Below are 19654 nucleotides of genomic sequence, written 5' to 3'. Positions count from 1 at the left end.
AAAGTAATCTATGATTTTTTTTTTCCAACAAGTAATGAAATCATTTGAAATTGAGATGATTTTAGAATGTTTTTAGATGTTTGAGAGAATATTTTTATTTTTTTAATAGTTAAATTGCTGTATTTATTCATTTAAACCTAAACTATTGATTACAGAGTAATTCAAAATGGACTGGTTGTTAAAAGTTTTCAATTTGTTTTACATAAATATGTCTATTATTTATGTAAGTAAAACCACATTACTTCTATACTTTTACCATTACACTTGTTATTCTTGCAGCAACAATTATACTGCTTTAAAATTCAGTTCAAAATTATTTCCATGTAAACTTTTTAGTTTTATCATGATTAGATATGTCTTTAAGAGTGGTTTTAATATTCTTAGAATTTTTATGTTAACAAATACATTACTGGAAGTAATGTATTTGTATTTCCTATAATATTTATGTGTAGATAATTTAATATACTATTTTTACTAAAATAAGGAGCATCTTTTCAAAATATACTTTTAATAACAGCTTAAAACGTTTTAAACACTGCACTTTATTTAATCTGTAATGGTTTTCAGGTAGGGCAAAGAATAGAAACCATTATCAATGGTAACTTAAATCAGGGAAATTGGGTGAACTTAACCAGGGAAAAGTCAGGTTTTTTTTTTTTTTTTTTACAGTTTCTGTCGCCACCCTGTGTGATAAACTATTTTCAAATGACCTGTAAAGTCTGAAAAATATTGTGGACAACTTTTGGAAAACCATAGAAACCCGATTCCTAAGAGGGGGGGGGGGGGGGGGGAGTGCTCAACAGATAACTTAAAAATAACTTCATGAATAACAATACTTATTATCTGTTGCTGTGGCATTTTGTCACATTTTTTTCTTAATTTTTATTCATTTTAGTTCAATTTTTTTGTATGTTTAATTTCAGGGAGTTGTCAATCAAGCTATATGTTCATTCAGAATTAAAATCCTGATGATCAGCTATGATTTCATATACTTCTAATTTTCAAACACATTCAAAATATAATTTTATTTGAACATTTTATTAGTTTTTTGGTTATATCTCTCTCTCTTTTGCTAATGGCTTGTTCTTTTTCAGACAATACAAAGTTGATATTAAAGAGAGCAAAAGAGCAGTAATGAAATTGCATTCCGCAGCAGAACATTATAAACATGTAGTCCATAGTTCCATAAATGAAAGGTGTCAGGCTGAATCAGTTTATGATGGAATAGATTTAAATGTTAACATTAGCAAGTAAGAATTTTTCTTCTCTCTAATGCTTTTTCCTTGAATGCATGCTAATCATAAAATAATATTATCGGCCTTGCTTGATCGAATATTGTTGGTTCCAAGAAATATTAATTAAATGTGTTGTTTGATTAAACAAGGAGGAAATATTCCTTGTCTTTCTAAATTGACAACATTTGTCTTAAAACGTACTAATAATACTAAATTAATACGTAATACTCTATACAAGGGAAGTAATAATGTTATTGTTAAAAGTTTTTTGAAATAGGGTTGGTTGCAGTGGTGTTCCCATTATATACTCCATATACGCTGTATACTCTCAAACATTTTTTAGACATATAGCCCTCAAGCTTCAAAATTTTTCATATTATGACACATTATGTATATGATCTCATATACATATTGTGTGTAATGAATTACTGGGAGTACACTCTCAGAAAAATTGATGGGAACATCACTGGTTGGTTGGAGTAAGTGGGACCCCTTTTGAGAATAATTCTTTTTTGAAACCTTGTACAAAAGTTTTGAAACAAAAAAATTTAAACTTATTGTCTTATTATTTTATCTTGGACATTATTAATTAAATAAGGTTCATCATTATTTTCTAAAATGATGCTTTAAATACAGTGAAACACCGTTTATACTTTTCACTTTTATACGTTTTTATCAATTATACGTTTTAAAAATTGGTCCTTACAGAGTCTAATGCGTATTAACGTATACATATTATACGTTTTTTCATTTATATGCTTTTTTCATACAGTCCCTTCAAAAACGTATTAACAGTGCTTCCCTGTATTCTTAACAATTGTATAAAAAAAATCAGATGGGTGTGCCACTTCCTCATAATAAGGAGCAAGTGGGTTATCCCCCTTTTATTTAAATTTAAATCAAGCATATCTAAAAAGGGGTAAGGAGGTTTTACTTGATAAAGTATGTAAATTTTTAGTATGAATCTTTTTTTTTTTTTTTTTTGCTAACACATCTACTTACGAGCTATTTACTATCTTTTAAATCAGTATGACAGAAAATTTTTAAACAAAAGAATTACATCTGTGAAATTTGTGGAAAGCCTATAGGTACATATTTTACTTATAACTTATAAAAGTGTGTTCAATAAACGTAATACAGTTGATTAAAGTCGATTTCGGTAAATTATCCAAAACTATAAACTGAAAAAGAAATTGTAAACACTAAATGACTGCGTCTGTTTAAAGTATGCTAAATAAAAACTATCATCATACTGGACTTCATCCCCAATAATAATTCCAACATCTTCTGCACCAGGCCAATAAAAATTCACCATTTCTATTCGTTCTTGCAACAGTGTCTTTTTTTTTTTAGTTTGTATCATCAACTTCCAGCATTAGACCTACATAATACTTTATGGTTTACTTTGATGTAAGTTTAACATATACATAATCACCAGCTTTATCAGTTTTTGTGGCTAAACTATCAAATTCTACTAGGTCATAATTGTATTGTATTTCACTAATATAAATATTTAATCAGAGTTGCTTTTGATTTTTAAATCCCCATTATTATAGGAGGAGTAACTTACCCCATAGTGAGGGGACCCACTTACACCTTAAAGCAAACATTTACGGAATAAGTGGGACCCCTCCTTCTAAAACACTTATTAATAATATTTTATGCAGACATTCTTGTTGCTGGAACCTGGAAACAGTCTTTGAAACCTGTTGCTTAAACTCCCCCCCCCCCCTCCCAAAAAAAGTTTTTTTTTTGACCAAGTGCTATGTCATAGAAAAACATTCCTCAAAACCTAAATATATGCAAATCCAATCACTGTGATGAAATTTTACATGATCAAGTGCAAAAAAGTTCGTAAACTTTATCCATATTTCAGTTTGGGGGGGGGGGGGAGGGGGGGTGACCCACTTACCCCTACCAACCTTAAGTTAAATGAACAACAAAATACTTTAAATAACACTGTGTGACAAAATTTTACTTTTTTTAATAACATTGAGAAAAACAGCTGATTTTTGTCAAGTTGGGCTTGCTAAACATAAATATATCAGCTAAATTCCTGTAACATGTGCCATTTTAAAGTTATGATAAACTTATAGCATATATTTGTAGGCATTTTTAAAAGCTTTTTTTACTATACTTGTTCAAAATTGCTTTTAAGTTTGCCATCAGTATTGAAAAAAAAAATAAACTAATGGTAAAAATATAAGTTTTTTTTTTGTGCAAAATACGTTTATCAAATAGAAAGTCAGTATCGTTTTTTTTTTTCTTTCTTCATTTTAATAAGAGTAGGTAACAAGTAAATATATTTTTAATTTAAAAAAGTTTCCCCTCAAATTTCGAAACAAAAACGTTTAAAATTATATATATTTTTAAAATTTTACTTTAAAGATTTTGTACAAGCTTGATATGCTTTTAAAAGTATGAAATAAAACAAGTACATGACTTCTTGATTAAAACACTCAAAAATTGCAGTTAATATTAATATCGTTATATTTAGGTTTGTTCTAAAGCAGCCAATGAAATTAAAATTAAAATTTGGGAGAAGATATATTGGCAGTATAGTAAATGCTATTTGCACCAAGTTGTGTACCGCCTATTTTTTCTCTAAAATTTTATTTTAAATTTCTTTAGAATTAACCTAAATTTAATGATATTAAGATTAACTAAAATTTTGAGTGTTTTAGTCAAGAAATCATTACTTGTTTTCTTTCATACTTTTTAGAGCAAATCAAGGTTATATAAATAGTCTTTAGAATTTACAAAACATTTTTTTTTAGTTTATTGTTTTATTCAGCTCATGTTCTAATATTTTTATGTCTGTTATGGGAATTGTATTTTTTTTCCTTTTCAACTACTTGAAAGCTTAATTAAAAGGCTTGTGAATGAAATTTGTTTATTTTCACAAAAACTAATTCGGTTTTAATGTTTAATCGAAATTCTGTGATCATTTTGAGTGCGAGTTTTCAAATGTCGCAAGTTAAATATTAAACCAAACAAAACTTAATTAAAACGAACTGATGTGTGTATCACATGACTTCCTTTTGCGCCAATTTAATAATAATAGTGCCTTGGAATAAGCAAGGAAACACTAAATATTTTCACCCCTAGTTTCTTGCGAATTGAAGAAAAAACGTTTTACACAGATTTATTTCCCCATTATTGACAATTTTAAAGTGATTAAGTGGTTAACTCTTTAAATATCACCAACATTGGCTGAATTAAAACCAAACTTAAAAATAAAAAAAAAAAATCACCAAATTTTTTGCCAAGTTTGCGACTAAACTTGGTGGCCAAATGCTTGGCGATATACCGTCAAGTGTTTGACAAATTATAACACCACTTGAGTTAACAATGATTTCTCCGCAAAAAAGTGTAAATAACCCCCTTAAGAACATCCGAATGCAACCAAAAGGGAAGGTGCACAACTAGATCCCACTAGGAGTCTACGTACAAAATTTCACCTTTCTAGGTCATACCGTTTTTGAGTTATGCGAGGTACATATGCACATACATACAGATGTCCCGAGAAAACTCATTTCAGTTAACTCAGGGATCGTCAAAATGGGTATTTCGGGTGTCTGTATGTTCCTAAGCATATATCCATGTGTGGTTGGGTTGAAAAGAACTCAACATTCATCCGGGGTGAGCAAAATGGAAATTAAGGTCGATTTTTGAGTGAAAATTTTTTCGCAAATACAATTCTTCCTTTTTTGTAAAAGGAAGTTAAAAGCTTAGTCTTAAGTATTTTGAATGTTCATTTTCTGTTTTCTGTCTTGTATTCTGATATAAAAACCTACTGTTTTTCTTCCTATTTTTCGCACTAAAATCTACTGCTTGTGTTTCTTGTAAAAACGGCGGGTATGATGTATTAATGTGGGTGACTGTCTTTTAGACATGTGTGATAGCCATGATTGTAAAATCAAGGAAATTTTTATAGCTAAATCAGGGAATTTTTTTTCCAGGATTTTTTACCACCTTGAGTAAAGTTAGAATAAAGTGAGAAGTGCAATAAACCAAATTTTTTGTCATTGTACCATTAACTATATTTGACGTGTAATACATTATGACATAGTAATTTATCGCAATAAGAAATAAGATCTCCATTATATTTTTAAAATTATTTATGATGTTCTTCTGAAAGTTAAAAGCTGTTGTTTTTTAGGGTGCAAGTGACGCAGTGAGAAGTGAAGGGATGTATGTGGACATTTTCAAGTTTTGAGTCAAACACATTTAAAGTTCCTGTCCTTGGTATACTTTCGTTGAAAAGTTTTTTCAATCATGCTATATAGCAGCACCTACCAGAGCTGCCAGTACTAACTCTTGCCCCAAAACAGATTAACGGTTCACCCTCCTTTTGTACTGGTTGACTCCAATTTTTAAATTTTGGCACTTACATCCCTTTACTTCTTTATCACTACCTCAATTGTATCCCTGTGAAAATGTATTGAATGAAATAAAATGCACGATTCTCTGTTTAATCATAATTTTTTATTTCTTTTTAAATGATTTAATTATCTATTCCCCCCCCCCCCAGAATGGGGGAAAGGTGGATTTATCGTGGGAAAATGTTTTTCTTTGAATATCATTGTTTAGTTATGTGGTTCTAATGAAATACAACTTTTATGATGATTGTTGGTCAAAATATGTACATTTCATTTCAAGATTTTTTTAAATATGTTTCATTAAAAGTATTTACATTGTGCTTGAATTTTAGGGCAAGATTTGACTCTCTTATTCATAGTACGTTGTTACAGTGTTTAGAACCAATTAAAGAAGCTTTAAAATCTGCCTCTGTAGCTTCTTCAGAAATAAGTAAGGTATGTACTGAGTTTGTTTAGCTTTGCAAGACTCATTATCAAGGCTTTTACTTTTTATTGTTTATAAGTTGGTTTCTGAAATAGGTTACTTCAGTATTGCATTTTTTATTTTTATTTGTTGTGGGTAACCACGTTGTAAATAAAATGGTTTCTTTCCAAGATATTCTTGTATATGTAGAATTTTTTACATAATTTGTTATGTTACAAAGTTTATTTTGCGTATAATCATTAAGTTATTCTTATTTGATAGAAGTAACCATTAACCATTTCGAATCTAAAGGGACTATTTCCATTAGAACTAGAGGTAGGCAGTTTAAAGAGGTTTTACAGTCTCCTTATTTTATCTTAAATTAAACTTGCATATTTTTCTTTATAAAAAAAAAAAATCAAAAAGTAGTACTGAAGTATCAGTGTTTGTATGTTTTGCTTTGTTATGGAGGAAAGATTTTATCTTACTCTGTAGTTCATAATGCACTGTATACATGAATGGTTTTTTGAATTTTTTTTAAATTCAGCTATACTCCAGTTCTAAGCGCAAAAGTTGTATCTGCATCTGAGCTCAAAATGAGAAATTGTCATTTAAAGTTTTGCGCCTCCATCTATTTTATTCAGGTGTAACATTTTCAGAATTTTTTTAAAAAAATATTTCCCATTCACAAATGACTATCATAGTATTTATGTAAAATACATGGCAAAGAATCACTTAGTAACCGTAACTTAATTTCGATAAAAAGTGCAAATGCGACTTTGTTGCTTAGCACAGCAGTATATTTTCATTCTTCAGTTAATTGAGATGCCACCTGATCAGTAATGATTTTAAAATAATATTATAGGTCATTCTTGTTGGAGGCTCCTGTAAAATACCAAAGTTACAACAAATGATATCAAATATGTTCAGTTCTGCTAATATATTGTATCATATAAGCCCAGATGAAGTGCTAGCAGTAGGAGCAGCCAAACAAGTAAATTATATTCTTATTATTTATTTTTTTCTCCTCTTCTTTTCTTTTCAATAAATATGTTGTGAAACTCACTTGAATGGTCATTTGGATGTAATGCATTTTTCCTCGAGGTGAGAAATGCAGTAATGTTGCGTTTACCTTACAATAGTGACAAAAGCATTAATATAATCTTATTCAATAGCGGTATTATTTATCATGTTAATGAATAGCAGAATGTATATAATTAGAATAGGAAAAAAAATGTTTGCAGGAGGATTTCGTAGATCAAATTTATGTGTCCCTTAGGCTGTTTGAACTCAATTTTTTATCTTCTGAATTCTCAATTTCAAGATATTTGATGCACCATAGAGTATCTATTTCTAAACAAATAGGTAATGATAAAATAGTACTTTGAAATCAGCGCCAAATTTAGTTCTGAACCTTCCTTGTGCTGATTTGAAATCAATGTCATTCCTTTTCTGTAAAAGAAAGCCAATCTTACTCAATTTTGAAAACCAATTCAACCCTCGAAATGGAACTTACTCTTTTAGCTACAATAATCTAGCTATGCGAAAATATTGTTTTTTATTTCTTATGATGATGGGACCTGTGATAATGGATGGTTAATAAGTGTTTGTTAAGTTATAAGAGTGTGTCTGTAACCTATGTTTGAGCTAATCGTACTAGAACGAGGTGTAGAATTTCATTTCTGCACTAAAACTTTTCCTAAACCTAGTATAGGTTTTCAGATATATTTTACACCTCTGTAGTATAGTATACTCTCAATACCTTGAACTTTGATATCTGGAAAACTTTGATGTGACGAAAAATTATTTTTCTCCTTAATTTTCCGTATTTATCTAATGTCATTAAACCTTGTGTGTCGAATAGTTTTCAATGCCAAATATAATTGTTTCAGAAAAACCAAAGTTCATTGTTTTGAAGCAACACTAAGAATGTTTCCAAAAATTTCTCACACCATTCATTGTTTCTCTCAGGGGTAAGGAATAATTCAGGGAAGTTTATTTACTGTCACTTTCATTCTAGAGCCTGGGAGTATCAGAAAATGTAAGTCCTGAGCAGCCCAAAAAACCTACCTAAAACTTTTCTCCCCCTTCTCACACCATTTTGTTGGATCTCTTGATCTATTTCCATCTCCGTAAAAAAAGGAGATGAACAGAAAACCCCTTTAGATACACATGGAATGGTACAATCCTTTGTCCAGCTTCTTTTATTCTGGGGTACTACGAGTTTTGAGCGAAACTCGTTTGAAACCTTTCTTCAAGTTTCGTAATCCAAATCTTTGATAAGTCTAGTTATGGTAATTCAGTACATTTTGCTACTTCACTAGAGCGTTTTTTTTTCTCTATTATTTTGGGCTCATTTCAAAGACTAAAATTTTTGTTATTGTATTTAGAATTTTTTCCAACTTTCATTACATGTTTCCACTTATTTTTAACTATTATGACAGATTTTTAGAATATTATTTTATTATAATTATGACCTTGTTATCTCGAAAACTTGGTATCTCAAAATTTTTTTACCGTCCCTTGGACTTCCAGATAGCGAGAATGCACTACATATTGATGCAAAACCTATATTGGTTCTTTTCCGAATTGTACTTGAAAAAATTCAAAAATATGTTATTCATTTATTGTGACAAATAATTTATCACACTTAATGCTTTATTTTTAGGCTGTTCTAGTGAATCATAATTTAGATGATGAAAATTATTATGCAAATCTCTTATCCCAAGATCTTTCAATCAAGGTAAACTTTATTAATTAATTTTGAAATTTCTGTAGTTTTATCTGTTCTGCAAGTTACTTCTTTCCATACTTTAGTATATACTTCTTTTGTTAAAAACGTGAATACGGGGTTGCTCAGGAAAACCTGAAGAAACAGGGAAAATACAAAGAATTCAAAAATCAAAAAAAAAAAAACAAAATCCAGGGAATTTTGAAAATTTCTTTAAAAGCCTGTAACCTTATCATTTTAAAAAAACAAAAATAGTTTTGGACTTACCACAAAATATTGCATTATAAGTGTAAATATTTGAAAATTGCTTGCATTATCATGTGTTTTGATCTTAAGAAATAGCTCTTTTCTGACTGAAATGTACTACATGTGGTATTTCATGAATAAAATATTACCAGATTGTTGTCGCTAAAAATAGCATAAATATTCCCCCAATTCACTTTGTCCCACATTCCCCAACGGTAAAAATAACATAAAACCTGATTTTGTCTAAATGTACAGTCTTCATGGGGTTTGTATGCTCCTTATGAACTCCTGCTTTTTAAGAAAATAAGGGCCATTAAAACTCCTAAATTCTGCTGTTATCTCCTTACAAACTCTTTTTTTTTTTAATTCTACATCGCCTTAAAGATTTTCTGCTATTGCCAATCGAATATAAGTCATTAATGATTACATTTTACCGGAATTCTGCTATATTTTCGTCCATTATTGCCGGAAATCAGATTTTTTTCGTTAGACTATTTTTTTTCCCACATCCGAAATTTTTTTCCCAAATTTCTGACGATTATGTTGATAATTATTAATAATATAACATCTTGTGGACTTCTTATAGTACCATTCTTTTTTTTTTTTTTTTTTTTTTGCTTTAATAAATTTTTTCATTTGCCGTTTTTAGACTTCTGACGCTTTCATTTGGATTAAAGCAATCTCTTTGCATCCGATATGAGAATCAAATTTTTCTGATTTTTGATGCTTATTATGCTCTTTTGGGGGACAAATAAATAAAATTTCTTTTTAATTTATTCATATACGAATCAAAGTTAAAATTTCCAAGCCAAATTCTGTGCCCTTTATGAAAGTCTAAAAATTAAAATCTAAAAGGCTGGTTTAATTTGATTTTTGCTTCAATTGCGTCGATTGTTATTAGTAATACATTTATTGCAGAGCTTCAAAATACAATTCTAAAATAATTTACTTTAATAAATTCTTTTGTGTCCCATTCTTAATACTTTTAACCCGTTCGTTTTGAAAATCGCAATCCTTTTGCATCCACCATTGGTATAAGATTTTTTTCATTTGTGATGTTTGCTATGCCTTGTAAAGAGGCAAAAAAATTAGGTTGATTTGTATTTTTATTAAAACCATTAAATTGAGAAGTTTTTAACAAAATTCATGCTCTTTAAGAGTGTCAAATGTCAGAAAGTTAAGTATAGAATTGCTGGTTGAAATTTATTTTTGTTTCCATTTCTTTAAGTGCTTTAATATGTATGTAACATCCATAGTTGGCAAGGGTTTTTTTTAATTAAAAAATCTGACTTTTTCAAAATTTAAATCAGTTCTTTTTTTAATTTTAAAAATTTGGATATTAATTGCCTAATATGAGCAAAAATAACATATTTTATACAGTAGATGAAAGAGCAACTAAATAGCTAAATAGTGAAGTAAGACAGAACAACGTTAGAAGTTAGAAGAAGCACAAATTTGCAAATTACAGCAGACACGTGTTTCGGCGTTAGAGGGAATGCCTTTTTCAATGCAAAAAATAATGAGCTTATGGATGAAAAGACATCCGACAAAAGCCAAAATTTATCTTTATCTCAGCTAAATAGTGGTACCCAGTGGCGTAGCCATGGGGGGGATAGGGAGGTCAGAACCCCCCCATGAGACCCAAAACAATATATATGTATATATATATATATACAGTATAAGTGTATAAACTTGAGGGCATGGCTTTACTTTAAACTTCAGAAAAAATTTACCCTCCCCAAGGATTTTTTCTCGCTACGCCACTGGTGGTACCGCTATTTCCTAGAATTATAATTTTCATACTTTTTATAAGAAAATTTTTTAAATTTTGTCAGTTTTCTATGTTTATCAGACCAGAGTCATACAAAAGTTTTGAAATGATCTACAAAATTTTGATCTGTTTTGAAATTTAAATAAAATAATTTGTACAATTTTTTCTAAAGGATCCATAATATGTCTTTTTTTCGGTTAGGAAATTGTTACTGATTTTTTTTTTTATTTTTTTTAATGAGAAAATACTAATTTTCGATCAGTATTACACACTTTTTATTCATTTTCAAAATAAAACATAGTTCAATGGTTAGCCCCCCCCCCCCCCCCCCCCCTTGTATTTGAATTGGATTCCGAGACGACTCAAGTCTAAAAAGCATTCAATGTATTGTATGAAAGCAAAAATAAATACTATTAGAGCTGTACATATTTTTTCTGAAATAAGTTTTGAAAAATGCATCTTTGAATAAGAAACTAGTCCTTAAGAAGTAAAATGAACTCGTGGAAAACTTCTTAAAAACTCCTTACTTTTAATTTTAAAAGTTGAGTATGAACCGTCTTTTGTATACATGTACAGCTGTTGCCTGAAAAATTAAATGATAGTTTTCATGAATGTTTTTGTAAACTTTGTCATTTTCTTCCACTTTTACTATTAAAGTGAAGAAAGAAAGAAAGGAAGGGGGAAAAAAAAGAAATTGGAAACTTGTTAAATAAGATCTTTTGCTTTTGAAATTTTTGTGAAGCTCTTGATTTGCACCTTCTATCTTGATGATGAAACCATTTGACGTTGCACAGAAATGTTTCATGTAGGTATAACAGTATGGCTGCACAACATAGCACATAGCGATAGTTATATTATTAAACAGTACTTTAGTTTGTAAAAATGAATCTTTTTTTATTTGCACTAAAATTTGTCAGTATGAGCTGGTGTATATAATATCTGCGGAAGCTGGACCAGGGATTGTTCCGTTTCTGGTCTGGATCAAAAAAATCAGATATCTTAAAGGGTCTCATCCAACCAGTTAAACCATAACTAGTGGAAGGTACAAGGAACGGTAGAGTGGAAAGTAAAGGAGTATATGTATGCACCTGTTTATCATGCTAAACTTTTTTTTTGAAATTCTCTTTTTAATGCTTGAAATATCAGTCATCGAGAGAGGAAAGAAATATTTTCAGTAGATTTGAAATACTTTTTAAAATACCTCACATTGGATGGTAGAAACTTAGTTTCAAAACATAAATGTATTATTATTGATTTGAAACAACCTTGCTGTAAAATTAGTGTAGCAATATGTTACTTTATTTTGAATTATTCAAATAAAAGAATTATTTACGTTATTTTGATTTGAACGTTTTGTAGGTTTCCGGTGTGTCTTCCCCTGGAGAAATTCTTTTGTGTTGTCGAGGAACATTAATTCCAACTGTTATAACACAGAGTTTTACAGTAACAGAAAAACACTCAAATATTAAAGTTGAAGTATTTGAAGGAAGTACTAGCTCAAATGAAGAAGATCATAGGACGTTATTAGCTGCGGTATATTGCTTTAAATTTTGATCTTATTTTTTCTTAAAGTGAACATTTGCAACTTGTTTTTCAGTTGTTCATCTTACTTTCAAGTTACAAATTTGATTGAATTGAATTTCTGATATTTTTCTGTGTACAAAAAGCTTTGTCCCATATTTTAATGTTTGAATTTGCCACCAAAAAAGTTTCAGCCAACCCATGCAAGGCTGATTGGGCCAGAGGACATTGGGGATTAATCTAGCGTCCCTAGTGGCTAGTATTTTAATTAAAAGTTGTTAGTGTAAAAGTATGTACGAGGGCTGTTCAATAAGTTTATAAAAAATACAGCATAACTTTAATCGCGAGAAGAGTAATTTCTGCGGGACTAAATGCCTTTATCCCAACGTTCTGTCCACTTCTTAAAAACTTGTGAAGGTTAAGTTTGTGAGAGCTTTTTCAAACCCGGCTCCGCAGACTTTGGACACGCTTTGTTGCTTTCAAAATGTTTGCATCTTAATGGTTTCTTAAGTTGAGAAAACAGCCAGAAATCACTGTCATAAAATAATCACTGCGTAAAATAATTCTCATATCAAAGGTCTCTAATGCTGATTTTTTTCAGACGAAAACAAATTTGAATTGCAAAACTTAGTTCCAACAACGTTTCCGTTTTGACAACTAGCTGCGTCTTGTAGGCGCAGCCAGTCAACAGACTTCAATTCAATCACAAAATACTCAGGAACATGAATCTGTATGCGCCAACTATCGGTAGATTTTGATAATACAGACAACAGACATTTTTCATGCCACAAAAATTAACATTCCGATGAGTGGTTTTGTGGAAATAAAATTAGTCTTATTACTTATTGAACAACCTACGTATTATTAGAATTCGCTTGTATCATAATATATTCAAAACCAAGTAAATATTTTACATTTATCTAGGAGCTGCTTCATAATATATGTTTTAGTTTGCATAACATTCAAATAAGGAATTGCCGAAGTAGTGCCATAATGTATCAACACATTATGGCAATGTAGTTGCCATAATGTGTTGATCAGCAACATAGATGGATGATAGACAAAATGGAGTGTCCATGTGTCGAACAATAGTGCATCGATGGAATTTAGAAAGTATTACAAGCAATGTTTTGCAGTAATCATTAAGAGGAAATTAGTTCAGATATTTAAGCCATTAAATGCATGCTTTTCAAAACAATAAACTTGATTCCTTCAACATAATGTTTTCTTTGAATTTTTCTCTCTTGCACACTTTTACATTATCTGCAAATTATGGTTTTTTATGATATAGACAGAGCTGCCATCTTTTCAAAATTCAAAATTGTAGTTGCATTTTGCAGCGAGGGGAGGGGGGGGGACTGCCCACTGCTTCAGAATCAGCCAGTGATGAATTGTCAACAATATAAAGAACAAAATCATGATACTTAATGAATTTCAAGTATGATACAGAAAATATTAATACGGAAAGAAAGATTTTATACTGAATATTTTAAATTGATTAATTCTTAATTATTAGCTGTACCTTTCACCCGGTTGGCATGTCTTTTTGAAGTAATAGACTTGCAGCAATCATCACGACCAACATGTTCAACTGAAAAATCGCTGTTGCAAATAGTGCATCTTGCATAACTCGTCTTTAAAGGTGAAATAAGGAATGGCCAAGTGCTTTTATATTCTTCATGATATTTTTGGCAGTTTTTCCGCTTTTTTGCTGAAGAACCCATAAACTGCATGAAAACTAAACCGGCAGCACACGCGTAGAGGTTTGATTTTCTGAACTTACTTGGGATTATTAATTTTAAAAAAAAAACAGAAAATCGTAATTTTGTGACCCGCTTTCGTAGCTTCTTAGTTCAAAGCTGTAATTCGTAGAAACTACGATTTTTGGTAGCAGTTGGCAGCTCTGGATATAGACATTAAACTTGTTACTTGATTTCAGCGATTAAATTTGCATCAAACATAAACTTGTAATTGTATCACTGGAGAGAAATATAAGCTCATAATCTCTTTACTAGGTGATGTTTTTATAAATTTCTTTATTGATCTAAGTCTCCATTCTTCATTTTTACATGCTGCACTGTTCTTTGAATCTTTCTCTCACACACTACCTTATTGTCACTAGCCTATAATCACTTCGTCTGATATTAAATTAATGTATTTCAAACTTCGATTCCAAGGAGTGATATGCATTTGTTATGTTTTATGCAGAATATAAGCCAATAAACTCCTGTAGTTGAATCAATGAATTTCTAAAGGACCAAATCCTTTGTGCTTGAATGTGTTTTCTGTTCAATTTTATGTTAATTACATTGCTTATAGTAGTTTTTTTTTTTTAACTTTTGAATATTTTTTCATTTATTCTTTTGCAAACACCTTAATGTAGGTGCTTTACTTTTTAATGTTTTTTACTGAAGAAAGAAAATTTTATTAATATGCTGTTTTCTTTTTCAGCTAAGTATGTCAAATCTTCCTGTAGGTGTAATATATTTTTCTTTTCAAATAAGGAGGCAAGTATCATTTTTTGAAAAATTAACTGCTTAAAAAGCTTTTAATGTAAAGGGAAAGAAAAAGTTTTTATGTAAGTCCATTAGGACATAATTAAGTTTGTAAAAAGCCGTCATTAATATTCATTTATTTTAAAAGCCATAGGGATATTATTATTGAAATGAAATTTTTTCTTTGTGGTATTACAATTTTCTTTTAAAATAAGTTTTTCTTTTTTTAGATTATAAGTTATATATGTTTTGTTTCAAAAGTTGTTATTTATTTTTTTTTTTCTGTTTCAGTGATGGCTCGTTACGTGTAATATGTAAAGATTGTACTTCCAGGGAATTAGGAACTGCGACAGTTGTTTCTCCAACTACGCAAGAGTGTTCATAGCAAATTTTTATACTGTTAAAAATATTTATTTTTTAATAAAGTTTTAAACATTGGTTCATTTAGTAATTTTATACACATTTTACACAAAAAAGTAAAGTAATACGCAACACTTTAGTTGAAGTTCAATGCTGTTCCCTGAAATTTATTTTTTGTTGATTAAAAAATGGCATGTTTTATATAATTTGGCATTAACAATAAGTGAAATAAACTCACCTTTTTTGACCAACCAAAAATTTGTCATCCATGACATTACTCTACAAATAGAGGTGCCTTCCTCTAAATATTTTGTTTAACTGCAACACTGGTTATATGTGTATCCTCGCCTCAGAGCAACAGTAAGACATCTAAGCCTTAAAACAAAAGCAACGTAACCTATTGTTGCTTCGATGCAACGAAGGCAAAGGAGAAAAATTTATTGGCTGCCCATAAATGATGTCCACTCTTTTTCAACATATTTGAAAACTCTTCCCCCTTTGTCATCAAGTAACAAAAATTGGGTAAATTTGATGCATCAGTGAAGGTTTGCACTCTCCTAGATCCGGCACAGATAAAAAAAAAAAAAAGACATATACTGCCTTGGGCAGATAAATGGCAGTAACTGCAGAAATGAGTTTTTGAGATATTTGAAGAAATGTGTTGGATTCAATACTAACAACAAGGAAATGTTGAAATTAGGTTTTTTTTTCTTTGCGTTTTTTTTCAGCGGAAACCAAATAAGCAAGCTTGTACGATATAGCTAACAGATGACAAAAATGCAAAAAAATTAAAATTTTGCAATTACTGCCCTTAATAGTTTAGCTATATAAAACATAAAAATTTCAACAATGTTTAATCCACACCTCTTGTCTCCCTCCCCAATCAAAGTAGGACATCATTTGTGAACAATTCCTGACGTGAATGTTTACAATATGTTATTCAAGAAAACTCGACTTTTCTTTAGAAGGTTTAAGTTGACTGTCTTTAGTGCAATATGAATCCTGTAATCAAAAATAAATTCACTTTTTCAACTTGTATGCTCTCCACCACTAATTAGTGGCCAAATGTAAGTCAAATATTTTGTCCCTAATTTGTAGTAGTGTCCTTACAAAATATGACGGGACTTAAGGGTGCACAAACTTTTTGAAGCTAGGTTGGTACAGATTTCACACAGGAGGGAATGCTTGGTTAACAAAGGTTGTTAATTGGTAGCAAAGCACCTTGAAATCTCTAAAAAATGTTCATTCATAATCATAAAATGATCAGTATCAATATTCAAATATAGCAACTAATTTGGTACAGAAAAGCAATAAAAGTAAGGAAACTAATGCAAAATTTAAGTTAAAATACTTGGTCTGACATAAATATTATATTGATAAGTGCATCACAACAAAAGGTTTGATGTTGAGTTTTCATATTCTTGTAATATTGATATACTGCTATTGATATACTGCTATTGATATACTGCTGAAAATATTCTTCGAAAGGTTATTTATTAAGTGTATATTTCATTTTCAAACCTAACGATCTTGCATTGTGATTGTATTTGCGAACAAATTTTCTAATCAACATAAGCAAGAGACTACTTAACTACATAAGCAAGAGATAGCAACTACGCAAGAGATTAAAATATTGCATAAAAACAAAAACTATTATTTAGTAATAATTACCTACTTCATTTTAAAAAAAATTTACCTTAAAATACTTTTTAAATTCAGTAAGTTACCTCCCTATAGCCAGGGCTGAGGTAGAAATACATGAAAACACGGCCAGCTCAGTCGATTCCAGCCGAGGACTGCAGTTTCATGCTAATTAGCACTCATCTGCCCGGCATAGGAGTGACTGAGCTGGAGGTGGTAAACCTCTTAAGGAAGCCAGACTGCTAATTCTGTACTAACTACCAGTTTGTTTGACACTCTTGGCTTCCGTAAAAGTTTTTTTTTTTTTTTTTTTTTCGGGGGGGGGGGGTTAGGATGAAGGCCTTCTTTTTTATAGGGAAGAGCAAGTTTTTCTTGGCAAGAAAATTTTTACAACAAGGTTGTTTTTGATGAGATATCACATCTTTTTGCATAGATATTCTCCCTTTGTGTTTTTTTAATTGAGAATTTCAAGTCATAAAAAAAAGGTCCAAGGTATTTTGTGTTTTTAAGGAGCAATAATAGCAAGCTTAATTTTATTTCATGCTATCTTCTGACCAGCAAGATACCGTGTTCGTTTGGCGTTCGTTGGACTGTTTAAATTTTATTGAAATCTTTATATCGTCTCTGTTGTAAAGAAAACTGCTTGGATAATAAAACACTTTACTAATATTTTAAATTATTTTGTTTAACACTATTTCACTACCTGGCAAATTCTATTAGTTTCTTTATTTGACGGATTATTTTCATGAAGTTTTTAGGACTCGACCGATGCATCGGCCTGGCCGATGCATCGGCGCCGATGGTTCAACAATTTAGGCATCGGCATCGGCGGCCGATGCTAACTTGCGGGAAACATCGGCCCATCGGCCTTAAAAACATCGAAAAGCCGATGGAATTGGCCGATGTTTTTGAAAAAAAAAAAAGGACCTTTGTTGTTTTACTTTTTAATACAAAGTAAAGGGAGTTATTGTTTTCAAATAAAATTGTTTACTTAAATTTCAGTATGAATTTCTAATTTGGTCACCCCTGAAAGAGTTTTTAATACTGCATTCAGGTACCAAACAAGTTAATTATTGCGTTGTTTCTTGCGGCTGAATGTACGTATGTATCTCTCATAAGTCATAACTCAAAAATGGTAAGCTGTAGAGGGCTCAATTTTCGCATGTGGAATGTGCGCACGTTCCAGTTGTGCACTGTCCTTTTTGTTTTCGAGCGTGTGTTCTAAGAAGCCTATTAACTGATTTTTTGTGACTATTAAGTACTTATTTCAATGAAAGACTAATATAACGTCTCAGACTGACGATCATTTGGTGATATATTGCAGAATTGGAGACCATGGAAACAAATATGAGATGGCGAAACCGTTTTTTTTTTTTCATTTTGTTAGATTCCCATTGAACCGACGGTAATTTTTAATTTTTCGATATTTGTAATATGAACCACAGTAATGCAGTCTTTTCTGTATCACTTCGGCGGAGCTACAAGTTTGGAGCCCAATGAAATACATTTTGGGGCCTTATTTCCCTATCAAAGAAGTTGTAAAACATTTATCATAAGCATTTTTGTAACTCCTACGGTGCCCCTATGGTTATGGGGCCTCTCGCGTAATTGCAACATTTGCTATATTTTAAATCCACCACTGCACGTCAAACAAACTGGGGTGCAAGTTTTAAAAGGGTTTTTCTGCTCAACGTTTATGATTATTTTGAACTCGATTTTTTGCGACTATTTTTTGTATTTCCGAGAACACTTGCGTGCCCCTCCTCCCACTCCCTCAATTTCTGAAATTAAACTCTAGTTGTGCTTCTGATTTGTTTAAAACTAACACCATTCATAAAATTAGAGATTTTTTTTTTCAAGCTTTATCTATTGTTAAGGAAGAATTTAGAGCATTAATGCAAGAAATGGATTAAAGACGTTTTGAGTGGTGACATAATTTGGAAAACAAAGGGACTTTTGAATTTTTTCTTCGGAAGTGCTGAAGTAGATTCAGAAACTCTTCCGAGGTGTTGGTGGTAGCGGTTCTGTACTAAAAAAATTAAGCCGAAGTCGGGGCCGAAGTTTAACTTTGTGAGTTACGCCCTCCCCCCTAACTCAGCGTCGTCGTTTCAAACATTTCTTAAATATTTAGCGATTGTTTATTTTGGACAAGAAATGTCATTTTGCGTATTTCTTATACTTGTTTCACCTATATTTTGTAATGCGAAATCTTTTTTGCATCATTAATAGCGATCGATTTTTTTTTCTGTTGTAAGTAACTATTTTTATGTATTTATATAAAATCAACGAATAAGTTATTTTCGTTTTCATCATATGTTTAATAATATGTATCGAAAAGTTTCAAGGATTTTTTACTATGCAATTTTTTAAATTTCAGAAAATTATTGTTAAATTGAAAAATTTAATTTGAACTTGTTTGTAGTGCTTCATAAAAGATTAAACAATCAAATTGTTCAATATTACGTGTGCAAACCTCAGATCAAGTAGTATATGTATTCAGTTATTAGCTTGGTGTAAATATTGAGTTTGTTTATTGTAGCTGCGTTTTAAGAACCTCGCTTTTTTCATGGCTGTTTCTTTTTTCCGCAAAATTTATGTCACTGTTATACATTTTATGAAAAATGCAAACTTTTCTATTCATAAATTTTAAATAAGTATAAAAATATTCCTATTATGATTTAATATTGTAATTTATCTGTTACCTGTTTTGTTTAATTTGATGACTTAAAAAATGTCTACGTGCAATCTTTCCACTTTAATTGCGTAATTTGTTGACGGTTTCATAGTTTTATTCTTATTTTTTTTGAATGATTAAACAACATAATTTAATGTTTTTTAACTATGTTTAGTTTACCTAAATCCATACATT

General features: G+C 30.5%; 1 protein-coding gene across 1 annotated transcript in view; it reads left to right on the top strand.

The window, feature by feature from the left end:
• The window catches only part of LOC129216943 (heat shock 70 kDa protein 14-B-like), a 49993-nt gene extending 34814 nt beyond the window's left edge, over positions 1-15179 (top strand). Inside the window, exons 8-14 of the mRNA XM_054851163.1 lie at positions 1095-1250; positions 5950-6052; positions 6886-7014; positions 8689-8763; positions 12128-12301; positions 14741-14796; positions 15076-15179. Coding sequence (XP_054707138.1) covers positions 1095-1250; positions 5950-6052; positions 6886-7014; positions 8689-8763; positions 12128-12301; positions 14741-14796; positions 15076-15169 — 787 coding nt within the window. The 3' untranslated portion in view covers positions 15170-15179. The remainder of the gene's footprint in view (positions 1-1094; positions 1251-5949; positions 6053-6885; positions 7015-8688; positions 8764-12127; positions 12302-14740; positions 14797-15075) is intronic.
• Positions 15180-19654: the final 4475 nt, after the last annotated feature.

Source organism: Uloborus diversus, chromosome 2 (genome assembly GCF_026930045.1).
Source record: "Uloborus diversus isolate 005 chromosome 2, Udiv.v.3.1, whole genome shotgun sequence".
In the NCBI taxonomy this organism is placed as follows: Eukaryota; Metazoa; Arthropoda; class Arachnida; order Araneae; family Uloboridae; genus Uloborus; species Uloborus diversus.
Note: the sequence above shows the minus strand (reverse complement) of the source record. Positions and strands in the feature narration are given on the sequence as shown.